Source organism: Narcine bancroftii, chromosome 4 (genome assembly GCF_036971445.1).
Source record: "Narcine bancroftii isolate sNarBan1 chromosome 4, sNarBan1.hap1, whole genome shotgun sequence".
Classification (NCBI taxonomy): Eukaryota; Metazoa; Chordata; class Chondrichthyes; order Torpediniformes; family Narcinidae; genus Narcine; species Narcine bancroftii.
Window position 1 is genome coordinate 306841930 of NC_091472.1, and position 22645 is coordinate 306864574.

At 42.3% G+C, this 22645-nt stretch overlaps 1 protein-coding gene across 1 annotated transcript in view; it reads right to left on the reverse strand.

Annotated features, from left to right (window-relative positions):
• Positions 1–10890: 10890 nt before the first annotated feature.
• The window catches only part of LOC138762481 (titin-like), a 383050-nt gene continuing 371295 nt past the window's right edge, over positions 10891–22645 (reverse strand). The window contains 10 exon segments of the mRNA XM_069936233.1: positions 10891–12178; positions 12286–12546; positions 12744–12897; positions 12976–18806; positions 19190–19783; positions 19864–20169; positions 20267–20842; positions 20936–21235; positions 21345–21650; positions 21744–22328. Coding sequence (XP_069792334.1) covers positions 11880–12178; positions 12286–12546; positions 12744–12897; positions 12976–18806; positions 19190–19783; positions 19864–20169; positions 20267–20842; positions 20936–21235; positions 21345–21650; positions 21744–22328 — 9212 coding nt within the window. The 3' untranslated portion in view covers positions 10891–11879.

A 22645-nucleotide genomic window follows, 5' to 3' on the forward strand; every position in this document is an offset into this window, starting at 1 on the left:
ACACCAGGCCACCACCAAACGAGTGCTGCACCTAGTTCAGCAACCACGGAAGATGAGTGCGAGACCATCAAGCGGGTGCTCAGCAGCTCCCTCGGTATCTCCAGACGCCAGCGTGCCGCTCGGATGCTGCGCCTCGACGCTTTGGGGGACAGAACTCCAATTGAGTTGATAGATGAGATGCTCACACTCATGGGCGATCACCACAACTGTCCACTCTTTGAGCGCATCTTACTCGACCATCTGCCTGAAGACATCCGGCTGTTACTGTACCAGGCGAGCTTCGTCGACCCTAGGGGAGCTATGGCTTGAACGATTCCTGGAGGGCTCAGCAGTCCAGCAGGTTACGGTGGAACAGCAGTCCAGCAGGTTACGGCCTCAAAGAGCATAGACAGAAGCAAGTCATCCTCTTCAGGCCTCTGCTTCTTCCATCAGCGCTGGGGAGTCAAGGCTTGGAAGTGTCGTCAGCCCTGCTCGTTTCAGGGAAACCAGCAGACTGGCCGCTGTTAATGGCTGCGGAATCTGGCCAAGAACAGCCTTCTCTACCTGCGGGATTCAGTCAACAGCTGATGCTTCCTCTCAACACCGGGGCCCAGATCAGCATCATCCCGGCCACAGCCATCGAGTCCCAGAACCAACCTCGAGGACCTCCCCTCCATGCAGCCAATTTGATGGAGATCCGAACGTATGGAGACAAGACCGTCCACTTACAGATCGGCTAGCGGAAGTTCTCATTGAGGTTCACCGTTTTAACCCTTCCAACCGCTATCCTGGTCGACATTCGAGGTAGGCGACTGGTAGATGCCCGTACCTTCCAATCCGTTCACCTCAACACCTCCCACAAAGAGCAGCCACAGATGCTCAAGGACGAGTTTCAACGCATCCTGGATGAGTTCCTGTCCCTCCTCAAGCCACAGTTCTCCGCCATCTCACCACGCCACGGGGTGTTTCATTAGATCCCACCCAAGGCCCGCTGGTCCACGCCGGCTCCCACTGGATTAGCTCCAGATAGCGAAGGAAGAGTTCTCGCATCTGCAAGAGCTGGGGATCATTCGACGCTCCGACAGTCCTTGGGCCTCACCACTCCACCTGGTCCCGAAAGCCTCCAGTGGCTGGCACCCCTGCGGAGATTATCGATGGCTTAACGATGTGACAGTACATGACTGTTACCCGATCCCTCACATCCAGGACTTTACTGCCAACCTGCATGGCGCAAGGGTATTCTCCAAGATTGACCTGGTGCGCAGGTATCACCAAATCCCAGTGCACCCCGACGACATACCCAAAATGGCCATCATCACCCTCTTCAGCTTGTTCGAGTCCCTATGCATGCCATTCAGGCTCAAGAATGGCATCCAGACCTTCCAGCACCTTATGGACCCAGTGGGCAGGGATTTGAATTTCGTATTCATTTACCTGGACGACATCCTTGTCGCCAGCAGAGACCAGGCACAACACAAGTCTCACCTGCGCACCCTCTTCTCCTGACTGACCGACTTCAGCCCAACGATCAATCCGGCCAAGTGCCAGTTCGGGAAAGAGACCATGCAGTTCCTGGGCCATACCATCACGGCCGAAGGAGCCACACCTGCTGCTATGAAGGTCGCTGCAATCAGGGAATTCCCACGCCCGGACAATCTCAAGGAGCTACAGGAATTCGCGGGTATGGTCAATTTCTATAACCACTGGCATTCTTTAGCCGACTTCTTCACCCGCCAGAGCGCAAGTATAGTGCTTTCGATCGTGAGTTGCTGGGCATTTACTGGGGGTGCGTCATTTCCGCTATTGTAGGGGAGGCCGTTCACAATTTTTACCGAGCACAAACCCCTCACTCATGTGTTCGCAATGACAAGAGATCCCTGGTCGGCGTGCCAACAGCGTCACCTCTCCTTCATGTCGTAGTTCACCACCAACATTCGGCACAAGGCGGGGAAAGACAACGAGGTCGCTGACGCACTCTTATGACTGGCCATTTGCGTGCTGGCACCCAGCACTAGCTCGCCCGGGACCAGAAGTCCAGTGAGGAGACGTGGGCCTTCAGGACTGCCATCACGGGCCTGCGGTTCCAGGACCTCCCAACTCTTTACGGTGAGGGCACCATCCTGTGCGGTGTCTCCATGGGCACCCTGCGACCAATGGTTCCCCAGCAGTGGCGCAGGCAAGTCTTCCACCATGACCTTTCTCACCCTTCCATCAGGTCCGTATGGTGGCAGAACGTTTCATCTGGCACTGGCTTCGGAAGCCCGAGTGCCCGTACAAGATTTCAAACATGTCTGGGAACAGTTCAGCCACATACATGTGGACATCGTCGGACCCTTACCCGTTTCCCAAGGTAACTGTTACCTTTTCACGGTGGTAGTCCGCACCACTCGTTGGCCCGAGGCGATCCTGATGCCAGATAACTCTACGGACTCCTGCTCCCAAGCGCTTTGGAATGGTTGGGTTGCTTGGTTCGGTGTCCCGAACCACCTCACCAGTGATCGGGGTGCCAAGTTCACCTCTGCGCTCTGGTCACAGCTTGCCAACAGGCTGGGGATCGAGCTACATCACACCATGGCCTATCACCCACGGGCCAATGGGCAAGTCGAGCGATTGCATCGCCACCTTAAATTGGCACTTATGGCCCGCCTCACTGGCCCCGATTGGGTGGACGAGCTGCCTTGGGTGCTCCTGGGCATCCACTCAACACCCAAAGAAGACATAAGTATCATCGGCCGTGTTGGTCTACGATGCACCGCTAGCCCTACCCGGTGAGTTCATCAACGTACCTCACAACCCCCAGCAGCCATTGCACGGTCTACTTCCCTGCCTCCGGGCCCAGTTGGACTCCTTCACACCCCAATCGCCGCCCAGACATGGCACATAGGCCTCTTGCGTCCTCAGCGAGCTGTACTCCACAGTACGTTTTTAATCAGGCGGGATCTCTAGTCTTCCTCTACAAAGACTTTATGAAGGGCCGTAGAAAGATCCACTTGCACACTGGACATCGGTGGTAAGAGGGAACTGTTTACGGTGGACAGATTAAAGCCAGCCCACCTCGACCCATCAGACCAGTAGTTGTGGCCCAACCTAAGAAGTGAAGCCGCCCGAAAAAAAGGACATTGGTGCCGGTTCAGTGGGGGGGGGTGGGGAAACACTGTGTGCCATTAGGCAGGCAAACCGGCCCCGCTTGTCACGCACGTGACAGGGCAGCTAGCCAAAATGGTGCTGTCGGGGGTTTCCTCCCGACCTCGGCACCTGGCTCAGAAGCCCATGCTGGAGGACCCACGTGACGCCCCGGTGATGTCGGGGGCTCCCCAGTGCGGTTTTCAGCCAGTCTGGGCTGGGAGTAGACGACCAGCCAGGCAGCCTGCAATAAATCAGTTTTTGCTCACTGAACTCAACCCATTTGGTTGTGCGATCCTTCAGTTTGCAGTGTAGCCGCCGCTACAGAGGCTTGGTGATATTGCCTTGGCTTGAGCATGAATAAAAGGATAAATACAAGTATTGAATTCAGAGCCCAACAGTAAGAATTAAAGATGGAAGGGAGGGAAGACTTTTTTCAATTGTCTTATATATGTAGCACTAAGTTTTATTAGTGATTGTCTTTAACTGTTAAAATTAGAAAGATTCCCTTGAATTTTTGCTTTTCAGTTTTTATTTAAAGGTTAATACCTTCACATAATTAAAGAGAACTCCATAATTTGATGTACTGTGGATCAGATATTTTGCAGTGCAAAAAAGCCTAATTGGGTAATGTGGAGCCATTAAGATCCCTGTGTCATTGATTTATAATGAAAATGTACTCAATTTGATGTGCTTTCAGTGAATGTAAGATGCGTATTGGGGAATACTTTATAATGCTACTTTTAGGATTTGCTGTTTCAGAGTGTGTACTTTTTCTCCGTAGCTTCTCCGAGAAAGAAATAAACCTACTCTGAAAACAGGATGATCTAGGCCGAAATTTAAATTGGATTAAAAATAACACCCAAAGTGTCACTCCCTCGGAACCAAATAGATCTTTGCCTTTAATTGCTAAGTGAAAATGACTGAATATTATGATACTCTAGTATACTTCTCTATAAAATAAAAACAATGCTGGAGAAACTCAGCAGATCAAACCTTATATAGCACAGATAAAGGTACATAACCTCTGTTTTCAGGCTTGAGTCCTTCATCAAGGTATGGAAAAATGTTGGCAGTTGCTCAAAATATTGGGGGGTGGGGTGGGGGGAGAATGGGGAAGGAACAGTCCCACAGGCAGGAGGTAATAGGTGGATAAGGGAAGGAGGGCACACTAGCAAATAAGGGGAGAGGGAAGTGGATGGAGAGCTGGAGTAAAGAAGACTGAGGGATGAGGAAGAGAAGGAGAACAGGGAGTAGACTAGTAAGAAATGGAGAAGTCGACATTAATGCCATCTGGTTGGCGAGTGCAGAGATGGAAAATTAGGTGTTGCTCCAATTAATGGGTGCCCTTGGATTAATAGGATATGAGGCCATGGGCACACATGTCAGTGCAGAATTGAAATGCTTGGCCACTGGGAGATCCTTGCAAAGGAATGTTGCTATATATGTGTATCTACTGTCATGACCATCAGATTCCAAAAAACAGAACAAATGATTTATGAATAGAATCTGAAGAGATTATTGAGCTTGCTGAAATAGATAAAATTTGAGCACAAAGTTAGGTGATTTGGATAAAAGATTAGAAATGTTAGTGTACTTATTTTTCTAGTCATCTTTAAATAAACACAATTCTTATTGCTCATTTCATTTTAAGTTTCTGTCTTTGTGTAATCTTAAAACAATTTGCTAATAATTTACCTTGTACAAAATTAAGTGATTTATTGAACAAGCCAGTCAATGATCTGGTGATTTCATTTAAAAATAAGTAAGTACTGTTTTCTAACCATATAACCATAACAGTATGGAAACAGGCCATCTCGGTCCCTCTAGTCCCACCTTCCTGCTCCCTATCCATAACCCTCCAATCCCCTCACATCCATGCACTTATCCAATCATCTCTTAAATGACAAAATTGACCCTGTTGCAACCACCTCCTCTAGAAGGTTATTCCACTCAGCCCCCTCTCGTGTTACTTCTAAACTTTTGCCCCGAACCCTTAACTTATGACTTCTCGTTCCAATCTCACCTATCTGCAAGGGGAAGAACCTATTCACATCTACTCTATCTATCCCCCTCATAATTTTAAATACCTCCATCAAATCCCCCCTCAACCTTCTACTCTCCAATGAATAAAGACCCAGTCTACTCGATCTTTCTTTGTATTCTAGATACTGCAATCCAGGCAACATTTTAGTAAATCTCTGCACCCTCTCTATCTTATTGATATCCTTCTTATACTTTGGGTACCAGAACTGCACACAATATTCCAAATTCGGCCTCACTAATGCCTTTATCAGTCTTAACATCACCTCCCAGCTCCTATATTCTATGCTTTGATTTATAAAGGCCAGCAGAATCCACTTTCAAAGATCGATGAACTGTTATTCCAAAATCTCTCTGTTCCTCTGCATTCATCAATGCCCTTCACTGCATATATCCTGTTTTGATTATTCCTCCGAAAGTGAAGCAATTCACACTTACCGATATTAAATTCCATCTGCCATCTTTCAGCCCATTTATCTAAGTAGCCCAAATCCTTCTGCAGTCCCCGAAAACCATCTTCACAATCCAAACCCCCTGCACCCCTATTTTTGTATTGTTTGCACACTTACTAACCCAATTTACCCTTCCATCATCCAAATCATTAATGTAAATGACAAACAACAAAGGGCCCAACACTGATCCCTGAGGCACACCACTTGTCACCGGCTTCCATCCTGACAGACACTTATCCACCATGACTCTCTGGCATCTACTTTCTAGCCATCATTGAACCAATCTGACTATCTCAACATTAATACCTAGCGCCTGAACCTTCCTTACCAAACTTTCACGTGGAACCTTATTGAAGGCCTAACTGAAATCCGTATAGACTACAACTACTGCTCTACCCTCATCAACATTCCTTGTCACCTCCTCAGAAAATTCAACAAGATTTGTCAAACATGCACAAACCCATGTTGGGTGTCCTTGCCTCTCGAGATAGTTACACATATTATCTTTAAGAATACTTTCCATTAGATTACCGACCACCGACGTCAAACTTACAGGCCTAAGATTGCTGGGCCTACTCCTTTTAAACAGGAATCATGTTCACAACACACCAATCTTGTGGCACCATGCCTCCCTCCAATGACTGTTGAAAAATCACTGTCCGAACCTCCACGATTTCTTCCCTGACCTCCCTTAAGCATAAATTTTACATTAAAGTCGCATAACTACTTTTCATGAAATTATTTGTCTAAGCCATCAGTGAACACTTCCTGCTGATGGCAAAGAATGAATTACGTTACATTACCCATTACAGTCACAAATTATTTAAATTTTTCAAGTAACTTTTTTTGTGTATTTTTTGAAAGAAGGCAGTTCAACATCATCTGAACTTACAGTAAATTCTTACACTGAGCCAAAACTTTGGTATTACATTGTTTGAATTGGTAAGTACTTTGTTAAAATTAAAAATGCAACTTGCAATACTCACAAATACAACCGACTTGAGCATATAAAAACAATTAAAAAAACAGTAGTGTTAAAAACAATATCTTTCTTCTCTTTGGCTTGGCTTCGCGGACGAAGATTTATGGAGGGGGTAAAAGTCCACGTCAGCTGCAGGCTCGTTTGTGGCTGACAAGTCCGATGCGGGACAGGCAGGCACGGTTGCAGCGGCTGCAAGGGAAAATTGGTTGGTTGGGGTTGGGTGTTGGGTTTTTCCTCCTTTGTCTTTTGTCAGTGAGGTGGGCTCTGCGGTCTTCTTCAAAGGAGGTTGCTGCCCGCCAAACTGTGAGGCGCCAAGATGCACGGTTTGAGGCGTTATCAGCCCACTGGCGGTGGTCAATGTGGCAGGCACCAAGAGATTTCTTTAGGCAGTCCTTGTACCTTTTCTTTGGTGCACCTCTGTCACAGTGGCCAGTGGAGAGCTCGCCATATAACACGATCTTGGGAAGGCGATGGTCCTCCATTCTGGAGACGTGACCCACCCAGCGCAGCTGGATCTTCAGCAGCGTGGACTCGATGCTGTCGACCTCTGCCATCTCGAGTACTTCGACATTAGGGATGAAAGCGCTCCAATGGATGTTGAGGATGGAGCGGAGACAACACTGGTGGAAGCGTTCTAGGAGCCGTAGGTGATGCCAGTAGAGGACCCATGATTCGGAGCCGAACAGGAGTGTGGGTATGACAATGGCTCTGTATACGCTTATCTTTGTGAGGTTTTTCAGTTGGTTGTTTTTCCAGACTCTTTTGTGTAGTCTTAAAAACAATATAAAAATACACTAATTGCTGGAGTTTAATTCTCAAACGGCCCTGACATAGAAACTTACTGAGTCCGTTCGTCTTTGATTTAATGGACCTATATCATCTACCTGAGGGCACGAGGCTAAACAAATGACGGCGTCAGATGAGCAGACTCCTTAAGGATATTGGCTGCTTTCCCAATACAGGGAGATCTAAATAAATCCTCCAAAGAAAACAAGGAGCACCCATTGATCTTCTGAGCCATATTGATAACCCTCTGAAGATCCCTCTTATCTGCTGCTGTACAGCTGGCAAACCACACGGGAATGCAGTAAGCCCGCACACTTTCAATAGAGCAACAAAAGAAGGACACTAATAACTTCTCCTGTGGATTAATTTTCCTTAGGATTCTCATGAGATATTGATGTGCCTTCTTGACTATTGTGGTGGCATTAGTAGTCCAAGAAAGAACCTCAGCCAGGAACTTAAAAGTCGTGACCCTTTCCACACAGTCCTCATTAACATTCAATGAAGTTGGGGCCACACTGTTCCTCCTAAAGGCCATTATAAGCTCTTTTGTCTTCAAGGAATTCAATACCAATTGTTTTCCGAGCACCACACTGACAGTCTATGGACTTGCTGACTCGTTTCCTCTTGAAATGATCCCGTCCATGGTCGTGTCATCCACAAATTTAATGATGGCATTAGAGGGATTCTCGGGAGTCGCAGTTGTAGGTATAAAGAGAGTACAACATTGGGCTCAACACAGCCCTGCGGGGAACCAGTGCTAAGTGTGAGAGTAGGGGAATTATGAGTGCCTATTTTTACAGTTTGGGAACAATGTGGAAAAAGTCCTTGATCGATTGACAAATAGATCTGGTAAATCCTAAATCAGCGAGTTTAGCAACTAGTCTGCCTGGAATAACAATACATATTGAAAGCAGAACTAAAGCCTATAAAAAGCAACCACATTAGCATCCCTGCTGTTCTAAGTGGGTCAATGTGAAGTGAAATAGGATCCACAATAGGCCTATTAGCCCTGTAAGCAAATTGCTGTGGATCAAAGGTGGGAGGGAGACTAGCTTCAATGTGCTGCAAAACCAGCTTCTCGAAGCACTTCATGTTAAAGCTACCAGATGGTAGTCGGTGAAGCCGTCGTAGCAGTGGGATGATTGTAGCAGTCTTGAGACACAGTGGGATGATAGATTTTGACAAGGGCCTGTTGAAAATCTTCATGAAGCCCTCCAAGAGATCATTCGTACACTTGTTCATGCTGTCGTAGCTTTCCTTGGATTCAAATATGCTATGCAAATATTGCCTTGGGCATGGACATGTTCAGTCAGGATAGATGCAGACAGGCTAGAAAAGCAGCTGTGGATTACGTTGATTATAGATCGAACGGACGATGATGCACATGTTCTTCAGGCACTAGGCACAGTGATCGTACTTAACAATATCATTTATTGTCTTCAAGATGCTTGAATACTGCAGAAATGTCTCATCGACGTCTCAACAGCTGTGATACATTTTGAGATTAAGGCTAACAAAATACAGTACGACTGCACTTATTAAGAGCCTGCTCTACTTCAGTTGTAAAATTGACCAAGTCAGACCCTCCACCCGTTTGTGGTGCAATATGCGCAGTCAACCTGAGAGCTTGGCTCAGGATCATTATACGATTAAACATGTTAAATTCAATAAAAAATAATTTAGTGTTTCTCCAACTGCCTCCATGATACAGCAAATCTAAAATTATCCTTGTGTTCAGCTTGAAGTTGTCTCTCATATTCCGCAGTTTTTTCATACCTTTTGAAAAAAAATGGTTGACCAGTGATATCTTGTGTTTGTGGTAAAATAGGTTTTTCATGAAGTATTGATTTTACATGATGAGGATTTACATTGAACTACAGCAATAAAACCCTATTCCTTTCCAAAAATACAACTTTAGCTTATCCAATCTAAAATCTGAAATGATTTACAAATTTAATAACCCTTAAAGGTGGTGAAATTCTGATGCAAGACTATTCGTGTTATTAAAGCTCCTATATGAAAGATATTCAACTGTTTAAAAGTACCTTATACGGACATTCTGCAGCTTAATTCAATGACCAGCTGACCCAAGTCAAACAGTCAAATCTATCATGAGAACACTACTAAATGCAGTTGTCGAAGATGAATGGGCTTTACAGTACCATCTTTGAATGCATGATTCACTGTTTAATTTTGATGACTTTTTTGGTCCCAAACAATGACAACCAATTTGTTTTTTGGCGCAACTCAACCAAAAACAACATTCAGGCCAAATAGCTGATTGTTTATTTTGTAGGTAAATACATAAACATGCAATTTATATGAAGGAATAATTTAATATTTTAATTACCACTACACTGAAATATATGAATAAAAACACATGCTACCTTTTTTAAAATTTTGATTCACTTATTGGCTTTTGAATTGAATACTTGTCTGGTAGATGTCGTGTTGATGTTTTCCCCCAATCACAGGTATATCTGAATCAGGAGGTCATGATGTCAAAACATGGGGTAAGAGTGAATCTGGTATTTTCCACTCAAGAGCTTTGGTCATGGTGTGTTCTGGGTAATGGTTAAATATTAATGGAAGTGAAGTAATTATGAGTCAGTTCAGGAAAGTGAAGCTAATATGAAATTCCAGTTGTAATTTTAATGACTGGTTGCAAGCACAAGGAGCTAAATGCTCGTTTGTTTCTATTTCTTATGTTCTATGATACATGAACCACCCTTGAATGTTTGTTGTCAATCTGCTCAATGGAATTCAAACTTGGAGAACCATTATCTTTTCCATCTTAAAGTTTACTTAATCTCTCCTGATAAAATGAACCTATCATTGCATTGAACTTTATTCCCTCGATTACAAATATACCCTTTTTTTAAAGAGGGCTGATAAGGCATAATATTCTTGGCAGGTATCTGTAGAATGGAAGCAAGCCTTCTTTACTTTTGCTCTCAACTCCTCTTAATATGAAGGCCAACATTTTGACTTTCCTGTTCAGTACTTGGAGAGAGACCCGCTAGGAGCACCAACTGCTGCAGGTTTCTGTGAGGGGCACTGGACAAAATGGCGACTTCCTGTCTGCCTTACGGTAGGCAAAAGTTAAAGAATTTCATGTATGCTACATTCTCAATGTAACACGACAAAGATGGAACCTTAACTTTTTCAATTTTGATTTTGCAAACTGAGCATTTGTTATCCTTCCTTTGCTCAGCCATTTGAAAGTTAAACACCTGGGTAAGTTGGATGTGGCCAGCCCTGATAAAGGAAGGCAGATTTCCTCTCAAAGGGCATGGGGCCATTCTGATAGTTCTGGGTTGATCATTTTTTCTTAATACTTATGAAATGAAGGCACCAAAACTTGGGTTTCACTCAAATGCCCAAGTAAAATTTTAAAAATTTGAATACTTTTTCTAAACTCAGGTAAACTTTTTGTGACTTGGTACACCTTTGTAAAATGGTTGAACTATTTAGCTTATTTTGTGTCATAATACTTGAGTGTGGGCGAATAAATACTAGAAAGACTTTATAGGTGCTGAAAACATGCTTTATTTCAATCAATTAAATCCAATGTACTTTTCTAATTCTCAAGGAGGATCGATAAAATAAAATAAACACTACTTCTCTTAACTAAAGTTACTGCATAGGGCATTACAATGTGCACAAAGTCTAATTTTCGTTGTGGCTAATTGGTGTTGTGTATGCCCTAGGAGCAAATAACAAATAAAATCCTAAGATTACTACACACAATCAGTGCACCCCATGGAAAATCTGAACCTCCTTGAGATAGCACTGCTTCTACCTAGGAGTACTTGGGATAGTTTAATGAACTGAGGGTATGGCCAGGTTGATATGTTTTATCATTAATACTCTCCAAGAAGTCACTATGTTAGAAACAGTGCACATGAAATATGGTTTATACAAAGTAATGGCCGCTTAATACTTTGTATTCATAATTGATCATCTTGTCTGTGTTAAGTGATTTGACATAGTCGGTTCGTAGGCTATTATGATGTTATTCGCAGGAGGGTATTTGCAAATAGCATCACAGTGCCCGCCTTTTCATTCCATAAACTTGTAGGTTGTCTTCAGCAGGGAGCCTCTCCACCTGCTGAGGTATTCTTGGACATCAACATTGTGTTGAGGCACAAATTTTAGTTGCAAGTTAACAAGGTAATCGCCTTATTCAAACTTTCCCCTGCTAACTATCAGGTTCCAAAGTTGCAATGAAAATCTCACGAAACATGAGGTACGAAACTTGCATAACCGTTTAGACCGGCTATATACAGTATGTACAGGTCACAGAAAATGGTTTAAAAATTCCTAAGTCAAATGTGCAATAATTCTGTATTGCACCATCTACCATTTGTTCAGAAATTTGTCTAGTTTGGTATAAATACATGGGATCAAGTCAGATAAAAAAAAATTATATATACAAGTCAGTATTCAAGTTCATAACAATTATGCTATCTTAATTTTCAAGTTTAGCTTGTGTGAGTTGTCAGTTCCAATCTTTAAGTTGATCTGATTTTAATATTTACAGTGGCAGAATCAGATCCAAATTCATTTGAGAGTCGTAAAGTGTAGCGTCCTGCATCATTCTCTTGGACACTTGTGATAATCAGTGTTGTTAGATCATCTGTAGTTTCAATGTGGAATCTGCCACCTTCTGCTTCATCAGAAAGAGGTTTTCCTCCACGCGACCATTTCACTTGTGGCAGGGGGTCACCTGAGAAGGCACAGGCCACTGTTAAAACCTTTCCTTTCTCAATAGTGATGTCTGATGGCAATGCTTCAATTCTAGGTGAAGACCCTGTTTTATTTAAATAAAAAGAGAAACCAAGGTCATTTGCTCTGTCCAGCACACTGGATATAACTGAAAGAAAATGATCTTTTTTTACGTCTCGGTAATAATCTCACCTTTAATACTACTGCTAAGCATTCTCCTGGCACTTGCTTCCAATTGACTCATACTGGAATGCTCCATAAAAGAGCTAGAGCTCGATGATACACTCGATGCCTTGAAAGATGACAGACTGGCAAATTTAACTTCGGCCATGCTCCTGCTGGCCTCTTGCTTGGTTATTTGCATTATCTTAGAAGATGATTGTTCCTGCATACCAGCAGAGGCAGTGACGCCAGTATCCAAAACGACCATTTTTGGAGGTTCTTCGATGAGAGCTGCAGAGTACAAAGTATCATGCAGTACATGATAATAGCTCAAAGAAAACCATGATGATATTTGCAGCTCGTTTAAGTCATGTGAGACATTCTGCTACATTAATTTTAATGTTCTATAAAATGCCACAATAAGTCAGCTGACACATAAAATCTAAATCTCAGAACAGAAAATAGATTAAATGATGGCAATAACGTACCAAATACAATCAGAGATGCTGTTGCGGAACAGTGCCCATGGAAATTCCTTGCAGTTGCTGTATACATCCCACTGTCAGCCACAGAGGCGCTCTTAATCTCTAATGTGTACGTATTTTTGAAACGATTCATTTTCGTATTCCTCGAGGTTACAATCTGAAATAGAGATAGGTTATCACATTATTGGGATAATTAGATAAACGAACAGTACCTATAAATCAATGAATTACTTACAGGTTGGTTGTCTTTTAGCCATTCAACTTCTGGAGAAGGATCTCCTGATAATTCACACGTAAATGTCACATTTTGTCCTTCATTGACATTTTGAGATTTTGGCTGCACATTGAATTTTGGGACATTGGATTCTTTTGGTTTAATGGTTAAATCAAATTGACATTTAACTATTCCATGCTCAGTTGGTGCTTCACAGGTGATTGTGCCCTCATCTTTGAAACTGACAGATTTGATAGTTAAAGTGTGGTCACTTCCAGATATGCCATATTGATGGTCTTCTGAATCGGCAAGCTCAACTCCATTTACTATCCATTTAACATTGGAAGCATTTGGTATGTTGGCCTTAAGTATGGCCTTTTGACCATCAATTGCAGTAATCTGTGCCCGTGTGGCTGTAATCTCTGTGTATGATGTTTTAAGCTCCTTTTTCACAATTTGTTCCTGAATTGCCTCTGCTTTTCCATGTGATGCAGTAACAGCTTTTTTCTGCGTTACTGCCTTCGATTCAGTTAACTTGGCAGCTTTGTTGACAATGCCTTTGAATACTTGACCAACAAAGGAAAAAGTTGTTTTGGAAACTCCCCCTTCACCGGTGATTTCACAAGTATATTCTCCTTCATCACTTTCCTTAATTCCATGGATACTTAAGGCGTAGACACCGTCAGCAGAATATTTCAATTTGTAATGACTGTTTTCTCTTATTTTACATCCATCCTTAAACCAAGCCAATTCTTTCACGTTCAGAACTGTACTTTCCACAGCACATGTCAGTTTTACAGAACCATCTTCAGAAACGTCTGCTTTCAAACCTTGAGAAATCTTAGGTGGAGCACTTGCAGGGATCTCTACTCGTTCTGCTGAAGGTGTTCTGTGAGTTGGTGGAGACTTAACTCTTGGAAGCGAAGTGATTGGTTCTGGTGATTTGACTCTCTTGGAAGTTTTCATTGTATCCAAAGACTTTGTATGAGGTTCAGGGGACTTTACTATTGCTGCAATATCCAATTCCTTTGTTCCAGCTTTTCGGATCGTCAGGGTAAAGTATGCTTCTTGTTTTCCTTCAGAATTTTCTACCACTACAGTATAGCTTCCTTCATCAGATGATTGAACTGATGTAATTGTAAAAGTAGACTTATATTGTGTTGTTACAATAAGTAAACGTTTAGAAGAACTAATTATTCTTCCAGCATGCATCCAGGTCACAGTGGGCACTGGCTCACCATCAATGCTGCAGGAAAATCTAACAGATTCTCCCTCTACCACTGTGACGGATTGTGGTTTTGTTAGTATTTTAGCAGGGAGAGTCCGTTTAGATTCACGAACTGTTCTTTCCTTTGAAGCATAGATAGATTCCTTTATTTCCGATTCTTCTGTCCTAGTTTCTTTTACCTCTTCAAATTCTGCAGATTTTCTAATTGTAGATAATTGGTAAAAATCTGTTCTCGTCAGTTCAGGTACAAGCGATTTTGGTGCTTCCTCATCTTTGCGGCGAGACAAATAGCTGAAGTAATCGCCTCCTGTAATATCTAACATTGCATAGTCAGAAGCCTCCCCCTTGTAATTGGAACAAACAACACGATAGGTTCCACTATCTTCAACTTGGCAATCCCGAATTTCCAGGGTTAGGACACCTGTCATGTCGGTAAAATGGTACTTGTCCCCCTCTTGAATTTCTTTACCATTGTGGTACCAACTAACTTCAGACCTTGGCTTGGACAGAATATTTAGAGTAAATCTTGTATTTTGACCAGATGGGATGCGGTGAGAACGCATTCTCAAAGTTATACGTGGACCATGGTCAAGGCTGAAAGGCTCTTGAGTCATAACCTCATATTTCCCTTCAGATGTCCTTTGAGATTTTAGAGCAGTTTTCATTGACTCATATCGTGAAAATATGTCAAATCTAGCAGTCCTCTCAAAGCGTGAAAGTGAGCTCTCGCGAGACACTGGACTGGGTGAACGAGGGCGGGTTCTCTCTGGTGTGGGCGATCGTCTTTCTAAACTTTCACTTTCAAATTCTGTAGGACGCGGTCGAGATCTGATCAGTTCAGAAACAGGTCGCATCAATTCGATATAAGTTGGGGAAAGCGATCTTCTTCTCCGAAGAAGCCTCGAGACGGGTGGAGATTCTCGACGAATGTATTTCTTTACTTCAATGGCTTCTTCTTCTTCTTCTGATTTTGTTACTAATATCTCTCTTTCTTGTCTCCTTTTGATTCTTGCTTTTTCCTCCTGTTCCATGTACTCAAGTTCTCTTTGGTAGGCAGACCATCTCTGGCCTGTAGCAACTGGTCGAAGGAGCTCTTCATCTTCTCTGTCTTCTATCATTCTTTGTCTTTCCTTTGGGGGTTTATAAATGACTTTATCATGTCGCTGCTTGAGGTCTATATAACTTGGCCCAGCTTCATATTTGGAAGGGATGTGGTATTTTTGGTAGCTGGCATATTTTTCTTTCTTCTGCTCAGATTTTCCCCGGAGGGCTAATAATTCAAAACGAGGAGGGCTACGGCTCGGAGGTGATGCGGAAAATCCTAGCTCAAGCTCTTCCTCAAGACGAAGTCTTTCATCTTCTACTCTTTTCATTGAGAGATAGTCATCAACGGGAAGAAGTAATTCATCTTCTGATATATCACCAAGTGATCGCCTTCTTGGCCTATAATATTTTTCATATTCGAGAGATGGGGATCGCCTTCGAGCTGGTCGAACCGTTTCCAAATCATCCTGTGACAATTTTGGAATTCGCCATTTGGGTTTGTACTGATCAGTAAAGCGTGGCAGTGGCATTACGTAAAACTGCTCCCATCTTGAAAGGCGAATTCGTTTTGGCCGTTTCGTTACGATTCTTTCCAGTGGTGCAGGCATTTCATATTGGTCTCTCAATTTCCTATACCATTTCATATCTGACAAGGGCACAAACTGCTTGATATCTTGATCTTCTTCGATTACGCTTGCCACGTGAACACGAGGTTCTGGAATATCATAAGGCATTCGGAGTTTCTTTTCTCTTTTCTTTTCAACCTCTGAAATTTCATATTCACCTTTTATGTTCTTGGTACTGACAGCTGGCTTATACAATATTGCAGCTTCTTGCAGAGCTTGCTTTGCTACTGCAGTCAGTGGAACAGCTTCAACATTTGCAAGTATTTCAGCCATTCTGATAGTTTTGTCAATTTGTTTTTGAATGTGTTCCTGCTTCTCCTCCTCACTCCTATATTGACGCTTGACATAAGTTATGCGTCCAACTTTTAGGTAAGCTTGGCAACTTGTAGATCCAGCATTGTTGGTAGCAGTGATTCTGTAAACCCCAGAATCCTCTGGTAAAGTATCTCGGACATGCAAAACATAGTAGTCCAGACCTTCATGTACAATTTCAATATTTGGACCTAATGCCAAAGCTTGTCCATCTTTTTCCCATTTCAAAATAGGTGTTGGAGTGCCAGACACTCTGCACTCAAAACGAACGCTCTGGCCTTCCACACATTCTGCATTTGCCAACAAACGCTTAAACATCGGTCTCAACGTGCTGTCCGCTGCAGGTGGATGAGGTACTACAGTCAGTTTGGCTTTGCAGCTGTCGTCACCATATCTATTGCGAGCTTGTACTGTGTAATCAGCATCATCTTCGGCTGTTACGTTGTGAATGATGAGTTGATAGAGGCCTTTGTCAGAAATAAATGTGTATTTTTTCTCATCTTCACTGGGCTTGATCTTTTGTCCGGACTTCAACCAAGTTACTCTTGGATCGGGGTGAACAGTTATAGTAACACCAAATCTGACGTCTTCGCCAATATATGCCGTTCGGTTGTACAAAGGCAAAGTAAATTCTGGTGGCCTTTCAAGGAGCCTCATTGCATCCACTTTGCGTTTTACTTTCTTTACGGTACGTTGCATGAAGAACTTGCGTATTTCTCTTACACCACTTACAAACAGTTCCGCATAGGAACTGGCTTCGCCATAGTCATTTACTACTTTGCACCTGTAAGTACCATCATCTGTCTTGTTTATGTCTTTAACATACATTGTTGCCAAACCATCCTGATAGGTGATTTCATACTTCTCACTGCTTTCAAGTTGCCTGACACCAAAGTACCAAGTGACTTGGGTAGAATTATCGTAATTTTCGATTCTACAGGAATATTTAACATGACCGCCTTCTTCAGCAGATGCATGCAAAATCTGTCCAGCAAGTGGACCAATTTCAATTGGAGATACTTTAACTTTAGCAACTGTAACTCCTCTTTGAGCTCTAACAGCTCCACCAGAAGAGATTCGCGCAACAGAAACAACATAGTTCAATTCCTTCTTTATTAGGCTCTGATAGTATCTTCTGTGCCTCAAAGTCTTAATTACTTTGGTGCTCATTCTTTCTACTTCCTGCTTCAACCATGGATGTTCGAGAGCATCAGCAGCTGTCATCCGAGCCTTCCTTTCTTTGACCAACAGGCGATCGATGAAGTCAAGAGCTTCTGTTGTAATGTCCTTAAAAGCTTCATCGTCAAAACTGTACTCTGCTCTAATAATGTTATCAATAACCTGTTGATTTGTTTCAGCAATAAATGGATTAAGACCACTAAGTAGGACATAGACAAGTGTTCCTACTGACCACATATCCGTAGCTGCGTTGACCACGTCATGTTGATGTAGTTCAGGTGCTGCAGACTCTAATGCTGTGAACTGGATTCTAATGTTGTCCCCTGGTGTGAGTGGTCTTGCTTGCCCAAATTCAATAATTTTAATGAATGAGCTCTTCCTGGTGGTGTAGATTATATTCTCTGGTTTGATATCAAAATGCCCTATGTTTTGGCTGTGGAGGAACTCCAAAGCTTCACAAATTTGGCGAGTGTAGATGATAACATCCCGTTCAGTCAGCTCAAAGTTAGTTGTGCTAATGCGCTCAAAGATGTCAAGACCTGAAATGAACTCAAAGATCATGACTAATTCTTCAAGGCTCTCAAATGATTCATGCAGCTGCAGAATATTCCTGTGTCGAGCAATATTGAGAATGTTGATCTCCTTTTTCACTAGTACTTGATCAGCACCTTTAATTTTCACAAACTTTGCCATGTATGTTTTCTTGCTAACGTTCTCAAGACAGCGATGAACAACACTGAACTGTCCACGGCCCAGCTCTTCAGCAAATGTGTAGCGACTATGAAGTTCTTTAACAGTAGAATGATCAGCTTTGCCTCGAGTAACTGTCATTGATTCGTCAACCTCTTCATCGTAGTTCAAAACTCTTGTCTTGTCTTCTTTTGTGACTATTGGATCAGTTGGCTCTGATGGCTGGCTTTGTCCAAACTTGTTTTCAGCAATCACACGGAACTGGTAGCTGGTCTTGCCGAAGAGATTCACAACGGTATAATGTGTATCGCGTGATTGCGCCACACGAATCCACATCTCTGCTGTTGTTGCACATTTCTCAATAATGTAGTTAATTACTTTACTTCCCCCGTCATTAGCGGGAGGATTCCACGTTAAAACAACGGAATCACGTGTAACGTCACTGACTTTAATCCCTCTTGGCATGCCAGGGACATCTGCGACATCCAGTTCGACTGTTTGTTGATCTATGCCAAATCTGTTCTTGGCACACACGACGTAGAAACCAGCATCTTTTATATCAACTCCATTAGGGAACACCAGAGATGTAAAAGATCTGGTCACAATTACTTGATAATGTCCATTATTATCAATGAGGTCTTGTCCCTTCTGCCATGTAATTACAGGATCAGGTCTTCCACTGAAAGGAATTTTAATGCTTACAATTTCACCACGGAGAGCGTGAACCGCACCCATGCCTTCCAGATGCTTGGGTAATTGGATCTTGGCAGGAACTAGAAACAAAAAGTTTTAAATGTTAATATTAAAAAGCAGCATATCAAATTGTGAACTTAATGAGGTTGAAATTAATCTTGAAACAGTGGAAAGACTAAGATTAATAGATTAATATTAAAAGGCAGTAAGTAAAACGGTGAACTTAAATGGGGTTGAAATTAATCTTGAACAACAGTGAAAAATTAGGATTAATGAACTGAGAGCTTACTTACAGCCCACATAATGTTTCCCCCAATTCACTTTGATGAATAACAAAATCAGGCAATTTTAAAAAGTCCAACTGATTCAAAGTGCCAATCTTGGACAGCTCCTCACATCAATTACTTCCAGATGTGTTCAGAAATATTGTAGAATGTTCGCAATGATTCTGTACAATACCTACCATCAACATCTAAAGATACTGTTGATGAAATGGATCCTCCTTGATTGATTGCTCTAACTTGATATACAGTTGCATCTTCTCCCGTGACGCCAGTAATTACCAGTTGATGGTAGCCGCCCTTAAATTCCTGGACCTTTATCTTTTCACCATCAGGTTCAATTTCCTTTCCCTGTTTAAACCATTTCACAATGGGTTTAGGATTACCAGTAACCTTGCAAACGAAAGTAGCATTGCTCTTATATTTCACACTTAAATTGCGTAATTCTTCTTTAAACTGTGGTGCCTTGATAGGTATGTCACACATTGGAATAACAGGGTCAGATAATTCACTCCAGTCACTCTCACCACCGAGGTTTTCACATTTGACACGGAACTCATACTCCAGGCCTTCGATGAGGCCTTTCACTGTGTACGCAGTTTCACGTATTTCATCAGTTGTGACAGCAATCCACTTATTCTGCTTTTTCTCTCGCTTTTCGAGGTAATAACTTCTGATCTTTGCACCACCATCACTGGCAGGTGGTTTCCATGAAACTACACATGAATTCTTTGTGACTGCACCTATAATAGGTTTGGATGGATTTCCAGGCTTCTCTGTAGGCAAAAGAAAATGAAATGTTTTACAATCAGAATATAACAAGTCATTAGGCAGCTTCATTTATCCAGATACCTACCAAATGGACTCTTGATGATAACAATAGAAGAAACTTCCAGTGGTGCACTGACACCAAACTGATTTTGAGCAGAGACACGGAAGTAATAGCCAGCATTGTCAATAAGGCTTGAAATTCTACAAGATGTGCCTGCAATAGCAGAAGATACCAGACGCCACTGTTCACCTTCCTTGGCTTCACGTTTTTCTACAATGTAATTGGTAATTATAGCACCTCCATCGTCAAGGGGTGGCTTCCAGCTGATGACTGCAGAGTTTTTCAACAGAGCATCAATTTCTATTGGGCCTTCTGGCATATCTGGCTTATCTGCACAGAAACATAGGTGGGATTAGACATTTTATTTTCCTGCACCTTAATTGTTGGAAAACTAATTAGATGTGTATACACAACTGAATGTAATTACCTTGAATTTCTACGTTAAATGTAGCATCAATTGTTCCAAATGAATTGCTGAGCTGAACTTTGTATTTTCCAGCATGGTTCTTTCGATGTACATTTCTCACTACAAGATGGGTGTAATGCTCTGTGTTTTCTATTGAAATATTATCTGAATCTGATAATAGTTTCTTTTCATGGAACCAGCGAATAGCTGGCACCGGACGGCCAATGTATAGCACATGGATTCGAAGACTTGTACCAACGCTTACGACGTAGAGCTCCTTCAGTGGAAATCCCGGGTGGAATTGTGGAGCAGCCTCAAGTAATACGGTGCCAGTAATCTCAGTTTCTCCAGTCTCATTAGTAGCCTTGCAAGCATATTGACCTTCATCATCTTGATCATCCGTTAAAATGGTTAATGAATGATTACGCCCGTCTGAACTAATTTTGTATTTGCGGCTTTGTTGCAATTCCTTTTCATAATGGTACCACTTAATTTCTGGAAGTGGTCTACCAATGATCTGGCAAGTCAGTTGTGCTGGTTCGCCCAATTTGGCAACAACTTCTGTAATCTCTTGTTTGACACACGGTTCTTCTCCAGCTGTTGACAAAGAAGAGAAAACAAATGAGCTAAGAGCTGTTCATAACAGGACAAATTGTATTATTTAAATGAAGACATAAAAGTAATACGCACAAGTCAATTTCGTCTTGATTGCCATAATGGTTCGACGAGGTCGGCTGATTCCTGTCTCATTTTCTGCAAAGACTCTAAATTCATATTCTGTGGCTTCGAGAAGACCACCTTGTGTAAACTGCCTATCTTTTATCCGTTCCTTATTGCATTTTTTCCAAGCACTTTCACCAGATTGGCGATATTCAACCCAGTAACCAATAATTTCCTTGCCGCCATCACATTCTGGACGTTCCCAATCAATGGTGATGCTATCTTTTGTGATAGAAGTTATCTCAATTTCTCCAGGTTGGCTTGGTTTATCTGTGGAAATTTATTTACTTGTTAAAATATGCTCATTATGTCATACTTGAAACCACATTTGAAATTCCATATTCATATATTGGACTCATAGATATCAAACAAAACGTACCAAAAGGATCCTTGCATTGAACAGCATCAGATGGTGGACTTGGATCACCGACACCAATGTCATTCTGAGCTAAAATACGGAACTGATATTCAGCATCTGGAATAAGCCCCGACACAGTGTATATTGTAGTGGTAATATGGGTCTTGTTTTGTCGCACCCACTTATCTGTAGTCGACTCCTTGCGGTCAATAAAGTACCCAGTGACCCGGGATCCACCATCATCCTTTGGTCTTGACCAACTAAGGGTGACGGAACTCTTGGTGACATCTAGTACTTCTGGAGGATTGTTTGGAGGCTCTGGTGGATCTGGAATGATGAGAGCGGAGAAACAATCCAATGCATAGGATTTTAACAAATTGGAAGCATATTTTTATTTAAAATGAACAATATTATACTTACTTAGTGGTGTCTTTGGTATAACTGATTCTTCTGATTTTAGAGATTTGCTAAAACCAAATTGGTTTTCAGCAGAAACTCGGAAGTGATATTCGACATTTTCCTTCAAGCCTCTGACAACAATGGAAGTATCCTTTACTCTAGAATCAACAGTGTACCAGGCTGTTTTCGATATTTCACGTCTCTCAACAATATATCCAATGATATCAGACCCACCATCATCAGCGGTTGGTCTCCAACTCACTCTGACAGAACGAGCTTGAATATCGTCAAATTCAAGTGGACCTTGTGGAGGATCAGGATTGCCAATCACTTTCACCTTGATGTACACTGTCTTTTTGCCACATTTATTTTCGAGAAGAAGGTCGTACGTGCCCGAATCTTCTCTGACTGATTCCTTTATCACAAGTTCAGTATGGGTATCAGAGGTTGCAATCATTGCACGCATGCCGATATCATGACCTTCCTTGGTCCATTTGCATATAGGAATAGGCTTGCCTTTAATGGGCACTGTTAGTTTGATCGCTCCACCTTGTCTTACAATCAAGCCTTCAAGGTATTGATGGTCAAGTTCATAATCAGGATACTCTACAAGAAAAAGAATATTCAAATTTCATATTAAAAAGGGACCACAGCCATTGGGTCACCCATTAGCTAAGATACCCCAAAGAAAACACAACTCCAAATTTAAACATGGGCTTTATGCAAAAGAAAATGGATGTAGTTTAATTGGCAGGCAAATGCGGCTATAAATGTATTGGCACAATTTCCACTTTCATCATTAATCTAATAAAGATCAAATTAAAACAACAGCATCAAAAGATGGAGGTTGGTTGTTTTTCATACGAATGGATGTCTGACAAATGTGAGTTCCCATGTACAATTAAACAGATAGAGCTGAGCAC